This window comes from Bacillus rossius, chromosome 16 (assembly GCF_032445375.1).
Source record: "Bacillus rossius redtenbacheri isolate Brsri chromosome 16, Brsri_v3, whole genome shotgun sequence".
NCBI classification, from domain to species: Eukaryota; Metazoa; Arthropoda; class Insecta; order Phasmatodea; family Bacillidae; genus Bacillus; species Bacillus rossius.
In genome coordinates, this window is record NC_086343.1 from 38,373,832 (window position 1) to 38,400,580 (window position 26,749).

General features: G+C 38.7%; 1 protein-coding gene across 1 annotated transcript in view; it reads left to right on the forward strand.

Moving 5' to 3' along the window:
- LOC134539889 (nose resistant to fluoxetine protein 6-like) overlaps positions 1-14,751 on the forward strand; it is a 72,028-nt gene extending 57,277 nt beyond the window's left edge. Inside the window, exon 4 of the mRNA XM_063382238.1 lies at positions 14,554-14,751. Coding sequence (XP_063238308.1) covers positions 14,554-14,751 — 198 coding nt within the window. The remainder of the gene's footprint in view (positions 1-14,553) is intronic.
- Positions 14,752-26,749: the final 11,998 nt, after the last annotated feature.

Below are 26,749 nucleotides of genomic sequence, written 5' to 3' on the forward strand. Positions count from 1 at the left end.
CTCCGACAAGACATGGTCGGAGACGTCTGTGACCACGTCTAAGCCTGGGCTTAGGCTCAGTGCTAGTTGGGACAGATTCACTGCCTGAACTGCGACGCCGAGACGCATACCGTTTGGACATCTGCGTAGAAGCATCATAGGTCGCAACAGGTTGCAAGACATCCATGTTTGGTGTTGCACGTGCAGACGAGGCGACTACCTCAGCGATGCTAGCAGGAAGAATTGTGTGTGGTCTCATGTGATAGACGGCACAGTTTCCAGGTTCGCAGCAATCTACCAGCTGCTGAGTCGGTTCGTAGGACACAGGAAAGTGCGCAAACCGCCAATGCTAAGTGCCTCCATCACAGGTTTCTGTTTATGTACGTAGATACCCGGAATCCCAGTAGCTGTACTCGACACTGCTGAAGCTATGTCTTGCGCTCACGTACACGTTAGCAGGATGAAACGTAAACATCTTCTTGCAGGTCGAACGTCAACTGAAGGCACGTACGTAGGTACGTCATTTATATATGCAGGCTCCTACTAGCACTGTAGGTGCCATTTCCGCATTAACTGCGAGTTTGTACAGGCACAGACACGTTCAAACTTGTCACATGGCTGCACGTCGTATATTGCACTAAGCTTGCGCAGGGAAGGACAGCCGTAGTTGGTCTGTAGGTCTACAATTACAACTGATGCATCACACAACTTGCTCAGACATTTCATCTGTTCAGGCCCGGCAACGTAGATTATTTCGTTTTGAACTAGTAAATCTTCAATAGTGTTTTTGACTTGGTGGTATGGAATTTTTCCTTCGTCCCACTCTAGTCCGTGATAATATTTACATAGCCATTCATTTGACCGTTTACTTTTTTCGCCTAGTAGTTTCCACGGATACGGAGGTCGGAAGCTGCGGGTTCGACTCTTGTCTCCAGAGGTGACGCTAATTTCCTTGAGCACGAATCCATTTTGACTCTGGAAACCTTGCAGGTTGCAGTACATCTTGTCGCTAGCAATGCTCGGTCGTAACTGAATTATTATCGAAAACGAAACAGTATTTAAGTCAGAATTTTCACAAGTTGGTCTCGACAACTGTACGATACAAGCCGATCGTGAAGTATCAGACAAAAAGCATAGGTGTTTGGTGGAATATTTCCGCTAGTCGTTATCTCGATCCTACAGTCGATGATGTTTGAATTTATACGATCATCATGTTTGGAAACGTCAAACACCATTAACGGTGCCTTGTTATTGAAACTGTCGGGACTCAGTATCGGTGACTGTATCCGCCCATAGTAAGCTTGCTGAAACTTGGCATACATTTGATATGCGAGAAGAAATCTTCCACTTTCAAAGTCCATGTTCATGTCAACGTACGGTTAACTTTCGCTGTTTAGAAATATTTTTACATTGCGTATTTGACAGTTATCGAATACGGAGCGACTTACTCCTGCATTGAGCTGTCTTCCGGTCTGATGCCAAACTATGATGTATCTTGGTTTTTCCGTAGCGAAGCTGGACTTTACTATCCAATTGATACGATGACTATGAGGCAAGCCAGGATATGTTTCCAGGCTCCAGGATCGGAATGGCACATCGAAGTTCTTGCCATTTTCTATGTTCTTCAACATCTTGACTCGTTCAACGGTGCTCACATGGATGTGGGGCAGCATCCACTCGATAGACTGTAGTGGTAGCGAGACATCTTGAGGGTTTTCTGCAGCGGCGACAATTGCATTGATGTGCGTGTTGGCTAGAAGCAGTACGAGCTCTTGTTTCGAATTAATGATTATATGCTTGTAGTCCTCAGCGAATCCAAGAAGCATGGACAGAGGAACACAAACTTCGAACTTCCCTTCGACATAAACCGGAAGCTTATATTCATCCTCGAGAGCACAACCGGCCATCTTTGCAGCAGACATTTAATTTGGAGTAAGCGAAAGGTAATTTTTCATAGCAGCTGTTATGCCTACATCTCTAGTCTGGTCTACCTCGACGCCATTGAGTACATAAGTAATGCGCTCAATTAGGTGAAGAATACCATTGCAGGATATTGATGTCGTTGTCGGGTGCGTACCATCCGCTTTTGTCAGCGTGCCTCTTATACGTAGAAATGACTGCGAAGGTAAAGTACAAATATCTTGGTGCTGTACAGCAATGCGTACTTCCGAAGGTAGTGCGTACGGTCCGAGCAGGAAAGGCTGGTACTCGTGCAATTCCATTTTTGTAATGCTGTCATCAAAAATGACCGGATCTTCCACTTTGAGGATTTTGTCTTCCATATTTACTCGGCACTTGTCCAATACTGAGAAGATACTTTATGCTGTCAGGTGTTAATGCACCGATGTCTGGTAGAGAACTGTTCTTATTCACGGCAATACAATTTCTTTTATAACCGTTCGGTGTTACGAACTTTATGCCCATCGCTTCAAGTGCAGACGTAATGTAATTTCTTCGTCTTGAAAATTCACCAATCGTCCTCGCTGGTCAACGATTCTGACGACGACTTCGTGTGCGCACTTCACAACGACTGGAACGTAAATGATACTTTGCGGTACTTCGACCAGTTTATATCCTGACGGGACCATCGGCGAAAACTCGTTGAGATACATTCCACTTGCCAAATTACAGTTTATTCTTATGACATTCACAGGCAAAATGTTTACTGCGAGCGTAGATTCGTACGTTCTTCCTGTATCATACACCTTTGATTCGAATCCGAGCATCGTACCTATGGTCTTAGGTTTTGTAAAGTCGACATTTTCACTACATGTTAGAATACCTTTTTGAGTGTTTGGATTTCCACGCAGTTGTAAGTCTACATCCTGTGGTAACATATACCTGATGTAATTTGCAATGTCGTCAATTTCGTAAGAGCCAACAGGTAACTGTATTTCATGAGCGGTCCCATCGCTTTTCAGGAAGCAGATCTTGCAGTTTTCTTCGTCGATATTAGGTATGGCATTATACGTTTGAAAATCTACGAGTCCGATACACCATTCTCCGTCTAAATCCAGAGGCGGTAAATGAACCACCCGCAGCACAGATGCGTGACCTGTCAAGGTAAGTGTTATCGACATGACTAATAAATTATCTTCACTGCACAACCTTTAAGTAGCAATTGTTTTTGTCAGCTTAATTTTTTTATTTAAAAAGCGAAGACACAAGTGTCCGCAGTTTGTTTGATTAGGCTTCTGTTCCGTTTCGTAATTGTATAACAATGTAGTGGTCCGGCACAGGTACCGCCTAAGTTCAGGCGTTGTCTCAAATTACCGAAACTATCGTAGTACTCGGCCATTTTTCCAGACTTTATGTACGCCACCCAGTGCATGCCGCGACCTGACGACGTGTCTAAATTAATTATGGCACGTTCGTTGGTTTTTGGTTTTGCTGGGCAAAGTGTCTCGCATTAACACGCCACGGAAATTTGGTATTTTCAGTTTGCGTGCGTACTTGATTAAATTTACGTTGGTGAGCGGACGTTTCGGCAGAGAACTTAGGATTTTCGTTTCTTATTAATGCTTCGACCTGATTTGTGAGGTTGCAAGTAGAGTCCTGCGCCGTTTTTTTTACCGATGGCAATGGCTTCCATGCTGGCATTGTGTCGCTGTGCTTCTTTTAACTGCTTGCGCTCATTCTTCGAAGTGTTGACTGCCCCCACAATACCGCTCGTTGCACCGATGAGGACCCAATGCAGGCAAAAGCAAAGGAAGAAATCCTTCTATAATCTTCTTGTCGAGAGTCTGTAATTTTTGCTTGGCTTTTTGCACGCCTGCACCAGTCTTGCGTTTGGTCTTGCGTGAGTTAGTCTTTGACTTGATGGAGCTGGCTCGACGAGCACCCAGTCCTAATTTCGTCTTTGCTTTCATGATTTTAGATACGCCCCATGCTGCGATTTTCTCTCCTAGTACCGCGTTCGACGATTTGCTTATATATTCGGCTTCCTGTGCCAATATCTCGTCGGCCCGGTGTCTGGATTCCAGATCCTTGCTTAATGAATATGCGATTTCGTGCTGCTTGCACTTTTCGTCGATAGAATTAATGCCCACGTCACCGCGAGCTAACCTTTTCGCTAGTTTAGTGCCGGGGCCGCAGAATCTGTAGCCGGGAATGTGTAGCTCGAATGCTAGATTGTTTATCAGCGAGTTCACGAGTCCTGCACCGATGTGGTTTTTGTTCTTACCTCTTCGAGTCATTAAGCACAACTGACCAGAATGTATAAATGTGTTTGATTTTATACAATTACTTTAGTACAATAAAGGTCGACAAGCAAGACGTGTGTTTGCCCGTACGCATTAGGCAAGACGATGTATTTAGTGCGCGTGAATCACGACAAGGTATATTATTACCGTCTACTGTACGTTGCATAATGGTGGGTCCGTCAAACTGTGGCAAGACGTGCGTTCTGCTGAGTTTACTGGAGGAACCAAATGGTCTTCGGTTCGAGAACGTTTACTTGTATTCCAAGTCGTTGCAACAGCCAAAGAACCAGCGCCTAGCAACTGTTTTACGCTCGGTGGATGGTCTGGAGTATTTTCCGTTTAGCGATAATACCGATGTTGTACCTCCAAGCGAAGCAAAGCCTAATTCCGTGTTTGTTTTCGACGATGTGATGTGCGAGAAACAAGGCATAATACAAGAGTACTTTTCCATGGGCAGACACGCCAAGGTAGACTGCGTTTACCTGTGTCAGACGTACAGTAGAATACCAAAACATCTCCTACGAGACAACGCGAATGTCATAGTACTTTTTCGCATGGACGAATTTAATTTACGCCACGCTTATGATGATCACGTAAACACCGACATGTCGTTTCAGGAATTCAAAGACATGTGCTCCTTGTGTTGGAAAGAAGAACATGGTTTCCTAGTTATAGTCAAGGACTGGCCTCTATATAAGGGCAGGTACAGACGAGGTTTCGATCAGTTTATCGCCAAACATGAGTCATAGCATTTCGAAATTCGGTCGTAGCAGTCGAGACTTACGTACTGCTCTCAAGTCTCATGGCGGCGATATCCGCAAATACATTTCGCTACTGGCTTAAAACGTAGACAGTGTGAAAAAGGAATTACTAGAGTATCTCGTTGCCATCGATCAGCGTGTGGAAGCCTCGGATTCTCGCATTCGCGACATGATCGAAGTATCGAATGCACAACTACGTGACGATCTGAGGACTTTTCAAAGTAGTCTGAAAGCATCACTATCTCACTTGTCAACAAATTCAGATTTGGCCAAACACAAGCAAGAAGTTTCTGCGAACGAATAAAAAAGTATAAAAGGAGGTCTTGCAATAGGTTTTCAGCCAGTACAATATCGGACCTGGCCAGTGACCTTCATCGAGCTATACAGTCTTTTCGTGAAAAATATTTACTTGCTAGACGAACCAGACTTGCACGTGAGATGGAAAATGAGGAGATATTTAAACCAATCACTAGTCATCTCGACGAACTTAAAAACAAGGAAGAACCAGCCATCATTGTGAAGACAGAACTTGAAGATGAAATGCCGACTATAAAGAAGAGAAAGTATGAACCTGATCGAGAGGAAGAGGACTTGACAAGTACAGAGTCCATGCCCAAGAAGAAAATACCGAAAAAGGGACATTAAGTTAATGCAATGGTCCAACCATACCTGATATCGTTTACGAGCCGGAATAATGACACGACCTACGGAGTGTACAGAAAACATAATTAGTGGTTCCTCGGTGCTAAAGAAATAGACTTTCTACCAGGAAATATCGTGCGCGTAGAAGCGTTCAAAATGCGCGGGACTCCGGGTCTGTACGAATTGCTGTTTCGAAGGGAGCCTAAAGGATATTCTCACAAAGACTTACAAGAGTACAAAAAACTGCTAGAGCTAACCAATGCACATTTTAGCGATAACGATCCAGATAGTGGTGTATATAAAGACAAAGATCATGAAAAAATCGACATTCTCGCTAATCTCTTCAGTGAACTAACGATACATGGCGACGGTTTAAAAAAGCTAGAAAGTGGTCAGGTATTTGACTATGTATATTGGGACGACCCCAATGAATTAGTTGATCGCCCTAGAATTCTACATGCTTCGCTTAGTGTAGGAAACTATTCGCACATCAACGAAATAGTCTCCATACTTGAATAACTGAGGGAAGCCGGCTACATACAATGAGTCGAACCGGAATCGCTCGCGAACTTCATGCTCCTGCTAGACGAAAATACCATCGGCGCAAAGTCATAGTTATTGTAGTTGATGATTTATTCCAGGCGGACCTTGTTGAGATGATACCGTATTCCCGATTGAATAAAGGTTTCAAGTACATGTTGACAGTCATCAATGTTTATAGCAAGTTCGCTTGGGGGAGACCTGTAAAATCAAAGACTGCAACTGACGTTGCCAAGGCTATGAACAATATTTTGCATGATGGACGTGTACCATCGCACCTGCAAACGGACCTCGGGAAAGAATTCTACAATGCAACCTTTAAGGCTTTGATGAAGAAGTATGGCATCAAACACTACTCTACATTTAGTAGCGTCAAAGCCTCCATTGTCAAAAGGTTTAACAGAACTTTGCATTCCAAGATGTGGCGGCAGTTCACGGCTAATGGAAATTACAAGTGGCTTGACATCTTGCCGAAACTAATAAGCGAGTATAATTCCACGGTGCATTCTACCACGAAAATGATGCCAAATGACGTAACGGACAATCGCCTGCTTCAAACAGTGTTTTCCAACACGAAGAAGAAAGATCCACGAAAGTGTAACGCTAACGTCGGTGACATTGTGCGAATCTCCAAGCAGAAAGGTATCTTCGAGAAAGGTTTCACTGCGAACTGGAGTCCTGAACTTTTCCGTGTGACATATGTTCGTGAATCAGAGCCTAGGACCTACTACCTCGAAGATTTGGACCACAAACCTATCCATGGCGGCTTCTATGCCGAAGAGATTCAGCCTACGTTGTATCCCGATACGTACTTGGTGGAGAAGATTATAAAACGAAGAAATGGACTGTCCTACGTCAAGTGGTGGGGCTTTCCAACTCGCTTTAATTCGTGGGTGGCTGATGCGGAAATCGCGAAGTCCTCAAAACTTTAGTAATTTGACTGTGTATTTTTTTGTACTTGTAGTAGTATGTATGTAATAAAGTTTATTTTGTGAAAGAACTTGCGGTGTTTTTATTTTCTCAAACCTGTCACTTTAGTGGTACTTTTTTTAAATATTAAAGTTGTTTTGTATCGGCCAGGGATCGAACCAAGGACCTAAGTCGATATAATCAATCAGTATATAGATTACAAATTTATTTAATGAAATTTGAAATTTTTTCCGAATTTCTAGCATTACCATTACGAATTTCCAATATGTTGATGTCTTGATGTTTGATAGGATGATGGTAGTAGAGTATTTAAAGTCTCTTTAAGAATGTTTAACATGGTTTATTGAAATTATTATTTTTTACGTGAAATTAAACATTATTGCATCGATCGGGTATCGAACAGAGGACAGGAGCGGATCGAATCAATATGTAAATTAATGAGTGATTTATTTAATGAATTTTGGAACTTTTCCCGAATTTCTAGCTACATAATTACGGATTTTCAAGATGGCGTACAAATTTCAAGATGGCGGGTGTCACAGTTATAATAGATTACTGCACTCTAGCAGATAAGAATTAAACTAACATGGCGTCAGCGCACTCTCGCCGACGATACAATGATGATGATGGCTTCCAGCATCGAAGACAAGATGGCAGACATGACATCATACTAGGTGACGATATATATGCTTTGAAAAAAGTGGTGGGGGTCAGTCTGCCTGCGTCCACTGTGAGGGAAGGATCGATTGTCATTTTTATTTTTTTGCACTCGTCGGGTTCGAACCGAGGACTCCGAACTCCGTGTCGTAAAAATACATTTTTTTATAAATATTTTATTAAAATTTTATCATTTGGTTATTTATTATTAATTTAAAAAAAAATCGTTAAAATCGGATAATAAATAGAAAAGTTAAAGATGGCGACCGTAACGAAAATTGCATAGGTGACATCATCCAATATGGCGGAAAACACATCGCCGGAATTTTCGAGAAAACACAATTACGTCATCCAAGATGGCGGATCCAAGATGGCCGCCGTGATCTTCTTGTTTCATTACGCTGTTTCCCTTTACGCTCATCCAAGATGGCCGCTGTGACGCCAGAGATGGACGTGACGTCAGAGATGTGTATCGGCTCTCGGTTCCACACCCTGAACCCTGTTTCCGGAGCCCCTATTATGTACTACTGTCATTCAAAACACCAGCAAACGCTCGCAGACATCAATGGAGAGGGTGTCCGTATAATATACTGCAAAGAACACTGTTTTAGTGCATTAACTGTAATAAAAAATTTAACCATCAAGATAGCTTACATCAACCTTATTAAACATACTCGGTCAGTTAAGCGCAAGCACGAAACGGTTTGCAAATACTGTGGCTGAACCTTTATGCTAGCACTGCCTGGTATACGTCATGAAACTCTTCAATTGTAATGTTAAGTTTGCCACAGCGCGATAAGTGTGGTATATTATAATAAGGTCGTGACTCTTGGGGGATCCATTTGAAATACTGAGATTGTAGAAACTGAAATTCGTTCGGTTCCAAAATGTCACATTACTGTTGCGAATGTATATGTAACATGTTTGCTTTGACTTAGACTTTAAGTTTAATTGGTTTGTGGAGAAAAAAGGGCAGTTACTCAACAGTGTTTATCCTTACTTGATATTTGAAGACTTCGATGGCATATTTACCAACTCTAGTGCAGAACTCGATAGCATCTTTACCTACAGCAATTTTTGGTTCTGCAGCCCAGTCTGACCTATCACCTACAACAATGTGCACCCGAACTGCAGCAAGGTCGGAAGGCAACGCCGATCCCGATGTCAACAGCTGCTGATATTCCGGTGGAAAAACGCAGTCAACTCCGAAGATCACTATAGAATGTGTACCATTGTCGCCGACTGCACTAGGTGAGACTTTAATTTGTGTAGTTTCTTTATCAGCAGGAAAATTAATCATTAAGTAAGCAATAACTGAAGGTGTTAAAACATCCGACTGTACACACTGTAACAACATCAAAAATTTGAAAATTCGTAATTACATAATTTCCTATTGTATTAATACTTCTGAACCCATCAGATTTCAGTGCAACCGGAGTTGTACCAGTTTATATAATACGGAAGATTTAAAAGACACATCAGAAATTGCTGCAAACTGGTTGCGCATTCTTCTGCAAGACATTTGTGCGTATGTTCCGTGAGAGTTATGATGAAATAAATCACTGTATTTTTTTGAAACCGTGCTGTGTGCTGTATGTGGTAATAAACTAGCATGTGGAATTGCCCTGAATTTACATGCCAAGGTATGCAAAGGACTCGCTTCACACTCTAAGAAGACTGTCATAATCAAGAAGTGTTTGAAATTTTTTGGTTTCTGTCCTTTTAGTAGAGTAGACATTATTCAATAAATATCTTAATTTTTAAATCTGGTCGATTCTATTAGTTATTATGGTAATTTAAATGAAAATGTATTATACCTAGAATTACATCTTTGGTTTTGGTCCAGGATCGAAATAAGGACAGGAAGGGATAGAGTCATTAATTTTTTAATAATGTCTAGAATTTTTTGCATAATTTCTATCAAAAAAATTTGAGAATTTCAAAATGTCGCAAAGACAGTTAACAAGATGGTGGATGTCAAGGTAATAAATACTACCGCATTTTTTCGGTTAAAATTTGAACTAATATGGTGGTAGTGCCCTCTATCAGACGAAAAATTGTCAGATTTAAGATGGGAGCTTCAAGTAGACAAAAATCAGATGAACGCTATTATGTCGTAGGGAGACCGGGGTAAGTTGATACATTTTTTTGTTTTTAATTTTTATAATTTTTTTTGTGAACATGAAAATTAGAAAAAAATTATTAATGTACAAACAGTTGTTCCATTACACATTTAGCATATTACAAGTTATGAAATATGATAACTAACTTGGTAAAAATTCATTTAGTTAGCAAATGCGTAGTGTCTCAATTTGACCCACACTGGGGCAAGTTGATACAGTTATTGGGGCATATTGATACAACCACAACCAATCTATTCAAATGATGATTCATGATTGTTCACATAACTATAAATGAAAAATTACTGTTCTGAAGTTTTATTAATAACACAAATTTTACATGTTGGCAGTGCACTGCGAATTATTCTTCACATTTGTTGTTGCTCTCGAAAAAACATATTGACTAAGAAATAATTAATGATAATAAAATATTTATCAAAACATTTAATCACTTCACAGTCATTTAACTATTTTAACTCAATCACTTTCACTGTCTTCGGACAAAACACGAGTGTCCGATTGGCAATGAATGCATGTGTATTCCAGAATGTCCTTTCCACATTTAAGGTGAGCCCATTTTTCGCAGGAAATGCACTGAATCCATTCCTCGCCTTGTTTGGATGATGTATATTGTTTGAAGCAAATTAAACATAGGGAATCTTCATAATCTTCTGATTTGTATTTGATGAACTATCATCTTCCTCGTCCCGGCGCCTCAGAATTTTTTTCTGGTTTTCTTTGGATTCCTTTTTAGACCTTTTTAAACTTTTTCCTGTTTTTTCGTCATGAAGGTTTTTATTTTGCTTTCTCATCAGGCTTTCTTTTCTCACTGATGCTCTTATTTATTTTTCTTGCAGTTTTATTTCTTTTATCCGCGTTTCATTTTCCAGTCTCTCTTTCACTGGAGTGTCTGTAAGAATTAATGATGTCATTCGTCTTTCTTATGTTTGTAAGCCTAGTCTGTTTTCGTTCACCAGCTCTGGGATATGGACGTACTACCTCGGGACTGACCACTGTACGAGGCATTTCTTGGTTAACACTGCTTGAGGATGGCGCAGTTTCAGCATTTTCTTCACTTAATTCAGGCCTCGTTGAGGTAGATGGAGATTCAGGAGGAATATACGTGTTGTTCACAACTTATGTAGGTCTTTCTTCTCTCAAATGACGATCTGTCACCGACGATGGCAAAAAGTCTGCATCTGTAAAAATATCTGGATTGTAAGGCATGATACCAGTGCTTTGAAACCCTGATGATATATTTGAGTTAATGCATGGGATAGAGCACGTGTGACAATGGAAGGAATGTCGTATATTTTTAACGTTTTCCCAGGGTTGCTAGTCATCCAGTTGTCAAATCCAGAAAAATAATATCTCTTAAACGGTCCAAAAACTGACTTGTCTAGTGGCTGAAGACGGTGAGATGTATGAGGCGGGAAAGCCAAAATAATTATGCCATTGTCTTTGCAGAATTTCAAGACAGGTAAAAACAAATGAGATTGATGATTGTCTAGTATAATTAGACAAGGCTGCTCTTTGGTCGACTTGACATGGCTATGGAAGTGCTTGATGAAAAGTAAAAATGAAGTCCCGGTCATCCAGCCAGACGGATATGCCGTACCCACACAACCAGGAGGTCCGCCTTTGATGAAATAGTCTTTAAAATGGACCCGGGGGAATATAAATAGTGGCGGAACTGAATTACCAACAGCATTTACAGCAACTGCCATGGTAACCGTGGCTTCCCTTTCAGCCGATGTCGCCTTTCCCACTTGGCGCATATCTTTCTCTGCAACAATTTTCGATGGTCGCTGCACAGTCTGGAGACCGGTTTCATCGGAATTCCACACGTCCTTAGGGGAAAGAGAGTATTTATCTAATACAAACTTTAAGTTTGTGAAAAACATTCCAACATTGTGCTTGTTGAAGCTAGTGGCGCGGCTCAAACTTGTTGATTCAGGATATCTGATGGAAAGTATAGGATGCCTCTTCATATACCCGGTGAACCATTCTGCTGATGCAAGTTTCGATGCAGTCCAAGTCTCAGGAATTGCGACGTTGTAAGCCAAAGCTAAGTCATAAGCAAATACTTGCACATCTCTAGGAGTCAACCCATAATATATTTTTGAGCAGTGAAGAATATATTCTTTCAGCTGTAGTTCTAAATCTTAACTTAACACCTTCCTGTGTTTAGCATACCCCACTTCAACATCAGGTTGCTGTCCTATTTTCTTGCAATATCTCGACAGGGTCATTTTATCAATTCCATATTTTTTTGCAGCTCCTCTTAGTGATGTCATCCCTGTTTCAGTGTCTGCATAAGCCATTTCAAACGTAGATCGTGGTGTTTCACCCCGACAGGTTTTCTTGACATACCTCCGAACCATATTCTGTAAACAGACAATAACAAACACTGCTTGAAAATAAATAATGTTATGCAAGTAAAAAAAAACCTTAAATACCTTTGCAAAGTCAGCTGATCCTCCCCAATTCTTCACCAGCTAAACTATGTATATATACACATGCAAATATTTACGTGATTTTTTTTTAGAAAGAGAGTAGGCATGGCTATATATTAAAAGCAATACCTAAATATACCTAATCATACACTAACTAGCCAAAAAATGTTGATATAATACCAGACACTGTGTTGAGTGAGCCCTCTGATGCGTTTCCTCATACATGCCCGTAGATTTATCTTTACTCTACAGATGGCATGCAAAGTACTAATATTTTCTTAGGCTAGAACGATAGCTATGAGTTTTATCTGCTGTACACGAAACTGTCACTATTTATTTGTTTACACAATGAAACAAAAGCATCTTTATACATAAAGTATAACAGCTGTTATTTATATCTTTTCGAAACAAAAATATCTATTAAGCTTAATCGGTAACGTCAAGTGTAGTGACATTACGGAAACGTTACAAAAACTATAATGTATTTCGAAAAAAAAAAGCGGGGCAAGTTGATACACCGTATCAATTTGCCCTTTTTCAAATGTATCAACTTGCCCCATACGACGCCATTTCATTTCAACACCGGTACATGGAAAGAGAGAACCCACTAAACAATATTATCAATAATGGAATCAACTTACCTTTTAGAGGCTAAACGACATATGAATCAAGACAGAAATAAAAGTGTTTATCCGTGCACGTTATGTAACTTCAAACAACAACAATAAAATTTACTTTTCACTTTAAAAAACAACTTTCTTGAATAACTTTTATAGCGTTGCACCCATACCACCAAGCGTAGGCACGGACTGAAGGCTCCACGGGATGGGTCTCCCATGTGCGCATGCGCGTTTCCGCTCAGCACCAGCTGTATCAACGTGCCCCTGTCTCAATTTACCCCGGTCTCCCCTACTGACCGATGCAATATATGCCTTGGAATTAGTTATGGTAAGTAAGTCTACAGGTGGCTTTTGTGGAGGAACGATCTAAAGGCATATTTGCCCTCGCGGAGTTCTAACTCTCTTCTTTTTTATTTTTTAAATTTAATTAATTAATTTTTAAGAGTTTTAAATTTTTTTCCCAATTTTTAGCTTAAACATAACTAATTTTTTATATGGCAGACGGTTTAAAATTAGTGTAATTTTTGTATTAAAATTTTATTAATTACATTTTTATTATTATTCTAAAATTTTCCTGTTTAAATCATAAATTAATTACGTATTTTCAAGATAGCGGCCATAAAAACGTTCCCTCAGTGAAATGGTGGCCGTAATGAAAATTGCAACACTAGAGTAGGGAATTATATTCCACGATGATGAAATGCAATTTGGAGACTGAGGTCAACGTCAAAGGTCATCAAAGATGGTCGCGGTTTGTTATGAAGATAATGATGATTTTTTAAGCATTTGACTGCAATTTTGGCTTAATTATAGTCTTGAATTTTGACCCTGCTGCATTAAATAGCAAGTGAAGGCAAAGATTGTTGGAACATAATAAAATTAGTATTTCGTTAACGAAGTGTTTGTAAAACTCTCCTCCTCAAATTGGCAAAATGGCGATTAAGATTTGATTCTGATTGAGGTAAAACTGGGCCTCTATGATTTGCAAATGATGGGAAATGTGTTAGACGTTGGCGGATTTGGGTTGCACTCCATTTCAAAACACTTCACTGCTATGTCCAATGTAGGGATTCATAACATATTTGTCTCCAAGAAATGGCAGGCACCCTAGGTACCGAGTTAAATAGACGGCTATATTCCGATGGTTAATTTCTGGCACATAGTCCACCTATTATTTGCCATTATCATGAAACAAGATTGAGTTTTGCCATCGTATCCTTAACCATTCCACGAAAATGTTGGGAAGATTCCTTGTTACATGCCATGGCAGATTTCTTTCCTAATGCCCGAGGTCTGTGACTTTAACAAAACAAATCATCCAAAAAAAGTATAATTATTTCACCAGGTATATTGGCTGCGTTTTCCGAAGTTGTTTGTACTGTCGTAACTGTCTCGTCATTGTCACCCCACTGTGTCCGGCTGTAATATAATATTGTTTTACTTATTTCTTCCACAGATTTTTCCGTGCTTTCTAGGTTCGTAATGTTTTGAAATAGGCTGATTTTAGATTTTTTTTTGCTTGTTTGAATATGAATCTTTTTTTATCTGTTTTTAAGTTTCTTATAACATACAGATAACCCGATTTGCGGTACGTAAAAAAATTCTAAATCACTAAATGTTGATTCTGTGAATGCTGTGTGTTGCAGTGCATGATCACAACTTGGTACTTGGCTGCCGACACTCAGCTGTTCATAGTCTGCTTGCTCATGGTCTACATCATTGGTCGTTGGCCACCCTGGGGATACGCCCTGGTGGCCACACTGTCGTCTTTGTCAGTCCTGATTCCGTTTTTCAACACCTGGTGGAGACGTGAGGAAGCACTATTCCTGCCGTTCACTGAGTAAGCATTTTTATTTATTTAACGTTGGGTCTGATAACTCAGTAATAAACAAAACGTAAGTCTGGACAAGAAAAATTAAATAGTTGATTAACATGTTTTCCTTATGTGCATATTTAAAAATAAATTTTTCAAACACTTCCCTACTTTTCAGCAATTTTAAAAACTTACCCGAGTATTATTGATAAGGTAATAATTTGCAAATATCTAAAGACAAATTGGAAAAACCATAATCTAAATTTAAGTTAGAGCTTTAAAATGTGTTTCAAAATGTTAAATTTTCAATTTTTTCTTGATTGAGCCCCCGAACCTCCTTTTCTCTTGTGGCTATACCTTCTATCTTCCCAGGTAACGCCCATCCTGATAAGATATTAGGGCCCTTGAAAAGTAAATGGCCCAGGTCCCCGCAAAGTCTGTGGCCGCCACTCCATTCCGTTCACAGCAACTGTCATCATTTGTGCTTCGGATCATCAACAAGGTGGACGAGTACGAGAATCAAGAGAAGGCCGACATGCATCACACGAACTGGCTTCCGGATGGCATAGCAAGTGAAGCACAGAGATGGTAACGAAAACTTTTAACAAATATGTAGATGCCAGATGCGAGAATCTTTCAGCACTTAAAATAACACCTCTTTTAAAAAGGCTCGTTTGTGTTATGCTGGCGGAGTGACAGCGTGCATGAAGTGACTGATTTCATTCCTTCTCATGATTCATAACAGAGAGAGTATGCCACTCTACCGCTTCATCGGCTGAGTTCCAAGCATATATTGTTTGATGATTTTTTCTTCTCTATTGCGTTACTTTGTTCCAGAATGTAAGTAGCTACTAAGTAGTATAGTTTGGCCGGAACTGGGACAGGCTTCAGGCTGTGGATTGTGATTGTCGGTCCGCTATCTTGGATTGTGACGTCACGGCGGCCTACTTGGATGAGCGTAACGCGACACAGTGTAACGGGACAAGTGGAACATTGAACTTTGATCCTCAAAACTAGTCAAATTTGGGCAAAAATTGCCCAAAATTCCTCAAAAATCGCCAAAATTTACATTTTTGTGGGAAAAAAATTCCGCCAAAAAATCTCAAAAATTTTGATAAATTAAAAATTCCGGTTTTCGAGGGAAAAATTACCAGTTTCGAGGAAAAATTTCCCGTTTTATTCCTTAAAAATACCAGCAGCTAGAAATGTCCACATAGAGGCTTAAGCATCCATGTCTACAGCCTCAGATAAGCCTCTGACGTCATCATGGATTATGACGTCACCGCTGCAATTTCCGTTACTCCCGCCATCTTTAAATCTATTATCCGATATTAACGAAAAAAAATTTAAAAATTATAAAAAATTCAATTATTAAAATTTTAATAAAACTATTTAAAAAAAATACATTTACGACACGGAGCTCGGAGTCCGTGGTTCGAACCCCACGAGTGCAAAAAAAAAAAACAGCGACCGATCCTTCCCCCCGTGGTGGCTCCTGGCAGACTGACTCCCACCAATTATGTCAAAGTATATATATCTTCACCTTGTATGACGTCATGTCCGCCATCTTGAAAATCCGTAATTTTAATGCTAGAGATTCAGGAAAAAATTAAAAAATCATTAAAAAATTAATCAACCTAATTAAATAATTAAAAAATCCTTAAAACCACCGTTGCACTTTTCGTGACGGCCGCCATTTTGAAATCACCCGCTGGAGATCACCATCTTGTTTTCGTCTGCTAGAGTGTGCTGATACCATGTTAGTAAAATTATCTGGTCAACACACCTTTGACCTTGACCTTGAACTTTGACCCTGACCTTGTTATTTGACCTTGACCTTGAACTTTGATTTGAAATTTGACCTTGAACTTGGCCTTGAAATTTGCCCTTGACCTTGAAATTTGTCCTTGACCTTGAACTTTGACCTTGACATTTGACCTTGACCTTGAAATTTGACTTTGACCTTGTCGACCATCATGGATCCGACATTTTATGTTCAGTACATGCTACCAGGAGCTACCACCTGCTGGAGTACGCCATCTTGTGTGTGTACTTGTATTATAGAGTACATTTCCATCTGAATAATTTTATTCTAACCCGCTACAGTGCAGTAATCATTTATTATGGAGGTGCCCAACCATTTTGAAATTCGGCCGCCATCTTGTAATCATGTAGTTATGTAGCTAGAAAAGCGGGAAAAAATCCAAAATTCATCAAATAAATCACTCATTACCTTACATATTGATTCGATCCGCTCCTTTCCTTGGTTTGATCCTCGATCGATACAATAATGTTTAATTTTATGAAGAAAAAAATAATAATTGCAATAAACCACGTTCAACATTATTAAAGAGACTTTAAATCCTCTATAACCATCATTCTATCAGACATCAAGACCACCATATTGGAAATTCGTAATTGTAATGCTAGAGATTCGGGAAAAAGTTCAAAATTCATTAAATAAATTTGTAATCTATGTACTGATTGATTAGATCGACTAAAGTTCTTGGTTTGATCCCTGGCCGATACAAAACAACTTTAATTTAAGTACCAGAAAAGTGTAAGGTTCGAGAAATATAACACCACAAAGTCTTTTACAAACATAATATTTATTACACAATTTCTATCCTACTACAGAATCACTTGCAAAACCCAGCAATATTATAACATTTAGCCCTGCATAGATGTGCAACGACTACTTCTTAGCTCCAACAGCTCCAAATGCTCCAACAGCCTCCAAATGCTTAAGACAGCTCCAAATGCTCAAAATGGCTCCAACAGCTTTTAATGCTCCAAATGCTCCAAAAGGCTCAAAATGCTACAATAGCCTCCTAATGCTCCAAAGGCTCCAAATGCTCCAAATAGCTCCAACAGCTCCAAAAGGCTCCAAATGCTTCAAAAGGCTCCAATAGCTCCAAAATTGCTCTAAATGCTCCAACAGCTTCCAAATTCTTAACAGAGCTCCAACAGACTCCAAATGCTTAACACATAGCTTTAAATGCTCCAAATGGCTCCAACAGCTCCAAATGGCTCCAAATACTCCAAAAGGCTCCAAATGCTACAATAGCCTCCAAATGCTAAAAATACTCCAAATGCTCCAAATGGCTCTAACAGCTCCGAAAGGCTCCAAATGCTTCAAAAGGCTCCAAATGCTCCAACAGCAACATCTTCAATTGGTTCCAACTGATTCCAATTACTTTTCTTATCGAACTTGGCATGATTACTGACATTAATTATTAGTATACATTTCGACTGGCAGTGGTAAAGTTTTTTTACACCTTTCAGTTATAAGTTTTATTTAGAAATCAGATTTATATAAATGGTAGATACCATCTGGAAAGAGAAATATATTAATTTATCTCCAAGTTTATAAACTTACATTTAATTTAAGCCATTATTGTATGTAGCCAGCTTCCCTCAGTTCTTTGAGTATGAAGAATTTTTCTTTAATGTTCGAATAGTTTCCTGCACAAAGCGATCCATGTAGTAGTCGTAGCCTGTCGACCAATATGTTAGTTTCTTCCCATGAGGTCTAATCAATCTCTTCTGCTGCGTTCATCATCCTTGCATGTTTATAATAAATATTATTATCTCTGGTGTCTATCGTTTCAACAAACGCCACGAGGTCAGTTTCGTCATCTTGCCAGTGATTATCACAAGCTTGATCAGGATAATATATTTTATTACGACGTTTCCATCGTTTTGGTCTCAAGCTACCATCACAGTCTTCGCTCTTGCATGCTTTTGGTGCTTTAGCACAGTACTCAATCATATCAGCCTTAGATGTGTCAGCACAGTCTTCGTTCATGCCAGCTTCTAATGTTTCACGACAGTCTTCAATCATGTCAGCGTCACAAACTTGATCAGGATAATTTATTTTATTACGTCGTTTCCATCGTTTTAGTCTCATACCGCCATCACAGTCTTCGATCTTGCCTGCTTTGGGTGCTTCAGTACAGTACTCAATCATGTCAGCCTCACATGTGCCACCACAATCTTCAATCATGCCCGCTTTAGATGATTCATCAAAGTCTTCGTCCTTGTAAGCTTCAGGTGGTTCTCCATCTTTTACATTTTCATGGAGATGAATAGATATTGGAGTAAATATATTTTCATTTCTAATGTGGTTACAACTTCCTTCGTTTGTTTTAAATTTTTAATTATTATCTTGATCTAGATCAGTAATTTTAGCATTAGCTTTTTCGCTTTCGTTCCTCTTCCGCGATGTTGTAGACCAGTCTTCGTTATCTTTATTTATCTTTTTGTACAAGTCTTGCAATGTCTATCCAAGTAATATCTTCTACCAAAGGATTTCTGACACTGACTGCAATGAAATGGTTTTTGACAAGGACCCAAATTACACTCGCTTCTCTCATGTCGTTTAGCATTCTTTCTCAAGGTAAACACCTTGCTACAGTATCTACAGTAATGACGTTTTGATACAGCAACAAATCCCGAATCAGGATTCATATTAGTTACTGAGACTAATGCCAGATGCAAACTAAGAGTTTAAAATTAGATATATTACTTAAATAGAATTTTTTAATTATTTCATCAGCGAGAATTAAGTTATCTAATGCAAAGTAAATTGATGAAAGTAGTTCTGCTTTTAAACATCAGATGTCGCCACATGTTACTTGCAGGTAAATATTATTTAGTGCTTTTATGCTGGATACGGGATGCTCACTAACGATCACCAAAGAAGGATGGCTTCGCTAGACTCCAAAGAGATGGAAGTTCGTCCTTCCTGTTAGTGCTTCTTAGATTTCTCAGAGATTATTATTTGACTGAGTAATGATATTTTTTTAATTTCCACCTGATTAAATATTACAAGTGTTGATTAAGTAGCAGAAATTCACTAATTATATGTAGCCTTGAATAAAATGACATGCCTCATTAAGTAAAAAAATCCTTCATGCAGAGATCAATTTCTCATCTGTAACCAGAAGCTTTCGGAGAAAACCATAAGATTTCGAGTCAGGAATAATCAGAAGCACTCGGAGAAAACCATCAGATGTCTAGTCAGGAATAATCAGAAGCACTCGGAGAAAACCATCAAAATATTGTCAAGAATAAACGGGAGCACACGGAGAAAACCACCATAATATTGACAAGAATAATCGGAAGCACACGGAGAAAACCACCACAAGTTTTCTTTGATATCATAAAATTACAAAAAGAAATAATCGGAGAAAACCATAAGATTTCGAATCAGGAATAATTAGAAGCACTCGGAGAAAACCATCAGATGTCTAGTCAGGAATAATCAGAAGCACTCGGAGAAAACCATCAAAATATTGTAAAGAATAAACGGGAGTACACGGAGAAAACCACCATAATATTACAAGAATATACGGAAGCACACGGAGAAAACCACCACAAGTTTTCTTTGATATCATAAAATTACAAAAAGAAATAATAAAAAATTAAAAATAAAAAAGGACAAAATACAAAAACAAAATCTGGCTTGTACTAGAACTCTAACTTTGCACATCAAAGAGAAGATCACAACCTAGAAGAATGTTTGTATTTTTTTTGTTTTTATTTTAATTCTTTATTATTTCTTTTTGTAATTTTATGATATCAAAGAAAACTTGTGGTGGTTTTCTCCGTGTGCTTCCGATTATTCTCGTCAATATGATGGTAATTTCTCCGTGTGCTCCCGTTTATTCTTTACAGCCAAGCCACATTGTTCTAAATGACTGATTTGAGCAGATGCAGGCACGATATACAGGTTATTAATGTACATATGGCACATATTAGTTCACGAAGTAAAGCCCGTGTTTATTTGATGGCGGATAAATTTTCAGAATTGTGCAAACCAAGTACAAGTCTTGAACGGTCGACAAAATGTTTGGATCATTCCACGACGTGTCAATTTCGTCTGATGCCAGCATATTCCTTACATTACATCTATCGCCATGTTTAAAATATTTATATCGTCATCACTATCGCCATTATCATAGTCCAACTCGCCTTTATCCAGATGATCAAAATCAATATTACCATGATCATTATCATTTGTTTAATCGTGTGTTTTTCTTTAATTCCTGTAAAAGATTTGAAGGGTACTGCTGGGTTAAAATCACACCAAGCAACCACCAGTCCAGCGCTCAAGCACACAATAAAGCAGGCACAATTCCCTCTATTCTGTAATAGAGATGGAGTCCATCGGCAAGTTTCGAAAAAAAAATGTACAATAGGTTTAACTGGCTCGTTAATACCCTGATAATTTGCGGAAGAATTATGAAAATCTTTATAACAGGATCCATACAATTCTTTTATTTTATATAACACCTTTATGCATTCACATTCAGATATATGATTGGTTTACAGGATAAGTATTTTACGTCACAATAACCACGTGATCGGCCAGAGCCGCAAAAAATCAAAATAAGATAATCATAAGACCCAGGTTAAATTTTTTTTTTAACCAGAAAAGTGTTACGTGGTAGCAAGACGCAATCTTTCCAATAAAAATACAAATTAGACACGTGAACAAGGTGATGTCTAATATAACAATACAAAATATCGACGGCATACCCTAAACATTAGTATGCAGTTACAAAAATTATATTACACCAAAATAATGCTTTTCATAAGTATGCTAAATATAAGGGTACATTTGGTACCACAACAAATGTAACAAGCGCGATCTTAAGAGCGCGTATACTCAAGTAGTATATAAATGTATTTCCAATGGTCCTGGAGTCGGAATATCTGTCAATATAAACACAAGAAAAATTATAAAAGATTACTCAAAATTAATACACGGAAATAGAATCCCAGGGTTTTAACAAATTACAAACACTTAATTAAATAGGAAATGCAAGCCTCGCGAGCTCGAACACAATGTGTACAATCGAATGGAAACCCGTACAAGCATCATGAAAATGTAGCAAAAATATAATACTAAATTTGTTACAAATAAAAGGTCAGCCAGGAAATCAGGGTGCAAGAAAAACTCGTGGCTATAACCAAGCCTTTGAACGAGAGCCACCATGACTGGACGTGACAGTGTACACAGGGGATAATGACGGTGCTACAGAACAGTAAGATATGCACCAAGAAAAATAGTTATCCAAAACATAATTTTAGGTGGTGGCAGCCAAAAACAATACTTTGATTAAACGGGATTTAAATGTATTTATGTAACATTACGAGACATAGCCACCGTCTGTCACCAAATAAAATCGCGGAAGTTTAAATTTACACGCAGTGTCACGCCGGGTCTTCATGTCGTACCAACACTTAGTACCAAATATGTGAATCTTCATTGAAGAACCAAACGATGTCCTAACTCAAAAACTGAAGTCAATGATAACACCACAATTGCACAGCGTGTTTTTGAAAAAGTAGTAGAGTAGTATAGTTTGGCCGGAACTGGGACAGGCTTCAGGCTGTGTATTGTGATTGTCGGTCCGCCATCTTGGATTGTGACGTAACGCCGGCCATCTTGGATGAGCGTAACGGGACACAGCGTAACGGGACAAGTAGGCCATTGACCTTTGACCCTCAAAACTAGTCAAAATTGGGCAAAAATTTCCCAAAATTCCACAAAAATCGCCAACATTTACATTTTTGTGGGGAAAAAAATCCGCCAAAAAACTCAAAAATTTTGATAAACTAAAAATTCCCGTTTTCGAGGGAAAAATTTCCCGTTTCGAGGGAAAGTTTCCCGTTTTATTCCTTAAAAATACCAGCAGCTAGAAATGTCCATATAGAGTCTTAAGCATCCATGTCTACAGCCTCAGATAAGCCTCTGACATCTTCATGGATTATGACGTCACCGCTGCAATTTCCGTTACTCCCGCCATCTTTAAATCTATTATCCGATATTAACGAAAAAATTTAAAAATTATAAAAAATTCTATTATTAAAATTTTAATAAAACTATTTAAAAAAAATACATTTACGACACGGAGCTCGGAGTCCGTGGTTCGAACCCCACGAGTGCAAAAAAAAAAAAACAGCGACCGATGCTTCCCCCCGTGGTGGCTGCTAGCAGACTGACTCCCACCACTTATGTCAATGTATATATTACTTCACCTAGTATGACGTCATGTCCGCCATCTTGAAAATCCGTAATTTTAATGCTAGAGATTCGGGGAAAAATTTAAAAATCATAAAAAAATTAATCAACCTAATTAAATTATAAAAAAACCTTAAAACCACCGTTGCACTTTTTGTGACGGCCATCATCCTGAAATCACCTGCTGAAGATCACCATCTTGTTTTAGTCTGCTAGAGTGTGCTGATACCATGTTAGTATAATTATTTGGTCACCACAACTTTGACCTTGACATTGTAAATTTGACATTGAACTTTGACCTTGATCTTGAACTTTGTCCTTGACCTTAAAATTTAACCTTAACCTTGAACTTTGACCTTGATATTTGACCTTGATCTTGAACTATAATCTTGACATTGATATTTGACCTTGACCTTGGAATTTGACCTTGACCTTGACCTTTAACGTTGACCTTGAACTTGAACTTTTACCTTGACCTTGAAATTTGCCCTTGACCTTTAACTCTCACCTTGACCTTGAAATTTGACTTTGACCTTGACCTTGACATTTGACTTTGTCCTTGTCGACCATCATGGATCCGACATTTTATGTTCAGTTCATGCTACCAGGAGCTACCACCTGCTGGATAAGCCATCTCATGTGTGTACTTGTATTATAGAGTACATTTCCATCAAGATAATTTTATTCTAACCCGCTACAGTGCAGTTATTATTTATTATGGAGGTGCCCGCGCCATCTTGAAATTCGGCCGCCATCTTGTAATCATGTAATAATGTAGCTATAAAAGCGGGAAAAAATCCAAAATTCATCAAAAAAATCTCTTATTAACTTACATAGTGATAAGATCCGCTCCATTCATTGGTTTGATCCTCGATTGATGCAATAATGTTTTATTTATGAAAAAAAAATAATAATTCCAATAAACCACGTTCAACATACTTGAAGAGACTTTAAATCCTCTATAACAATCATCCTATCAGACATCAAGACCACCATATTGGAAATTCGTAATTGTAAAGCTAGAGATTCGGGAGAAAGTTCAAAATTCATTAAATAAATTTGTAATCTATTTACTAATTGATTAGATCGACTAAGGTCGTGGGTTCGATCCCTGACCGATACAAAACAACTTTAATTTAAGTACCAGAAAAGAGTAAGGTTCGAGAAATAAAACACCACAAAGTCTTTTACAAACATAATATTTATTACACAATTTCTATCCTACTACAGAATCACTTGCGAAACCCAGCAATATTATAAACATTTAGCCCTGCATAGATGTGCAACGACTACTTCTAAGCTCCAACAGCTCCAAATGCTCCAACAGCCTCCAAATGCTTAAGACAGCTCCAAATGCTCAAAATGGCTCCAACAGCTTTAAATGCTCCAAATGCTCCAAAAGGCTCCAAATGCTATAATAGCCTCCAAATGCTCCAAAACTCTATATGCTCCAAATGGCTCCAACATCTCCAAAAGGCTCCAAATGCTTCGAAAGGCTCCAATAGCTCCAAAAAGGCTCCAAATGCTCCAACAGCCTCCAAATGCTTAACACAGCTCCAACAGCCTCCAAATGCTTAACACACAGCTCAAAATGCTTCAAATGGCTCCAACAGCTCAAAATGGCTCAAAATGCTCCAAAAGACTCCAAATGCTCCAACAGCCTCCAAATGCTTAAGACAGCTCCAAATGCTCCAAATGTCTCCAACAGCTCAAATGCTCCAAATGCTCCAAAAGGCTCTAAATGCTACAATAGCCTCCAAATGCTTAAGACAGCTCCAAATGCTCCAAATGGCTCCAACAGCTCCAAATGCTCCAAAAACTCCAAAAGGCTCCAAATGCTACAACAGCCTCCAAATGCTCCAAAGGCTCCAAATGTTCCAAATGACTCTAACAGCTCCAAATGCTACAATAGCCTCCTGTTCCTTTAAAGGCTCCAAATGCTCCAACAGCACCATCTTCAATTGGTTCCAACTGATTCCAATAACTTTTCTTATCGAACTTGGCATGATTACTGAAATGAATTTATTAGTATACATTTTGACTGGCAGTGGTAACGTTTTTTTACACCTTTCAGTTATAAGTTTTATTTAGAAATCAGATTTCGATAAATGGTAGATACCATCTGGAAAGAAAAATATATTAATTTATCTTCAAGTTTATACACATACATTTAATTTAAGCCATTATTGTATGTAGCCAGCTTCCCTCAGTTCTTTGAGTATGAAGGATATTTCTTTAACGTTCGGATAGTTTCCTGCACAAAGCGATCCATGTAGTAGTCGTAGCCTGTCAACCAATATGTTAGGATCTTCCCATGAGGTCTAATCAATCTCTTCTGCTGCGTTCATCATCCTTGCATGTTTATAATAAATATTATTATCTCTGGTGTCTATCGTTTCAACACACACCACGAGGTCACTTTCGTCATCTTGCCAGTGATTATCACAAGCTTGATCAGGATAATATATTTTATTACGACGTTTCCATCGATTTGGTCTCAAGCCACCATCACAGTCTTCACTCTTGCATGCTTTTGGTGCTTCAGCACAGTACTCAATCATGTCAGCCTTAGATCTGTCAGCACAGACTTCGTTCATGCCAGCTTCTAATGTGTCACGACAGTCTTCAATCATGTCAGCGTCACAAACTTGATCAGGATAATTTATTTTATTACGTCGTTTCCATCGTTATGGTCTCAGACCGCCATCACAGTCTTCGATCTTGCCTGCTTTAGGTGCTTCAGTACAGTACTCAATCATGTCAGCCTCACATGTGTCACCACAATCTTCAATCATGCCCGCTTCAGATGATTCATCAAAGTCTACGTCCTTGTAACCTTCAGGTGGTTCTCCATCTTTCACATTTTCATGGAGATGAATAGATAATGGAGTAAATATATTTTCATTTCTAATGTGGTTACAACTTCCTTCGTTTGTTTTAAATTTTTAATTATTATCTTGATCTAGATCAGTAATTTTAGCATTAGCTTTTTTGCTTTTTTGCCTTCGTTCCTCTTCCGCGATGTTGTAGCCCAGTCTTCGTTATCTTTATTCATCTTTATTGTACAGGTCTTGCAATGTCTATCCAAGTAATATCTTCTACCAAAGGATTTCTGACACTGTCTGCAATGAAATGGTTTTTGACAAGGACCCAAATTACACTCGCTTCTCTCATGTCGTTTAGCATTCTTTCTCAAGGTAAACACCTTGCTACAGTATCTACAGTGATGACGTTTTGATACAGCAACAAATCCCGAATCAGGATTTATATTAGTTACTGAGACTAATGCCAGATGCAAACTAAAAGTTTTAAATTAGATGTATTACTTAAATAGAATTTTTTAATTTTTTCATCAGCGAGAATTAATTTATCTAATGCAAAGCAAATTGATGCAAGTAGTTCTGCTTTTCAACATCAGATGTCGCCACATGTTACTTGCAGGTAAATATTATTTAGTGCTCATATGCGGGATGCGGGATGCTCACTAACGATCGCATAATATTGACAAGAATAATTTTATGATATCAAAGAAAACTTGTGGTGGTTTTCTCCGTGTGCTTCCGATTATTCTCGTCAATATTATGGTGGTTTTCTCCGTGTGCTCCCGTTTATTCTTTACAATATTTTGATGGTTTTCTCCGAGTGCTTCTGATTATACCTGACTAGACATCTGATGGTTTTCTCCGAGTGCTTCTGATTATACCTGACTCAAAATCTTATGGTTTTCTCCGATTATTTCTTTTTGTAATTTTATGATATCAAAGAAAACTTGTGGTGGTTTTCTCCGTGTGCTTCCGATTATTCTTGTCAATATTATGGTGGTTTTCTCCGTGTGCTCCCGTTTATTCTTGACAATATTTTGATGATTTTCTCCGAGTGCTTCTGATTATTCCTGACTAACCATCTGATGGTTTTCTCCGAGTGCTTCTGGTTACAGATGAGAAATTGATCTCTGCATGAAGGATTTTTTTACTTAATGAGGCATGTCATTTTATTC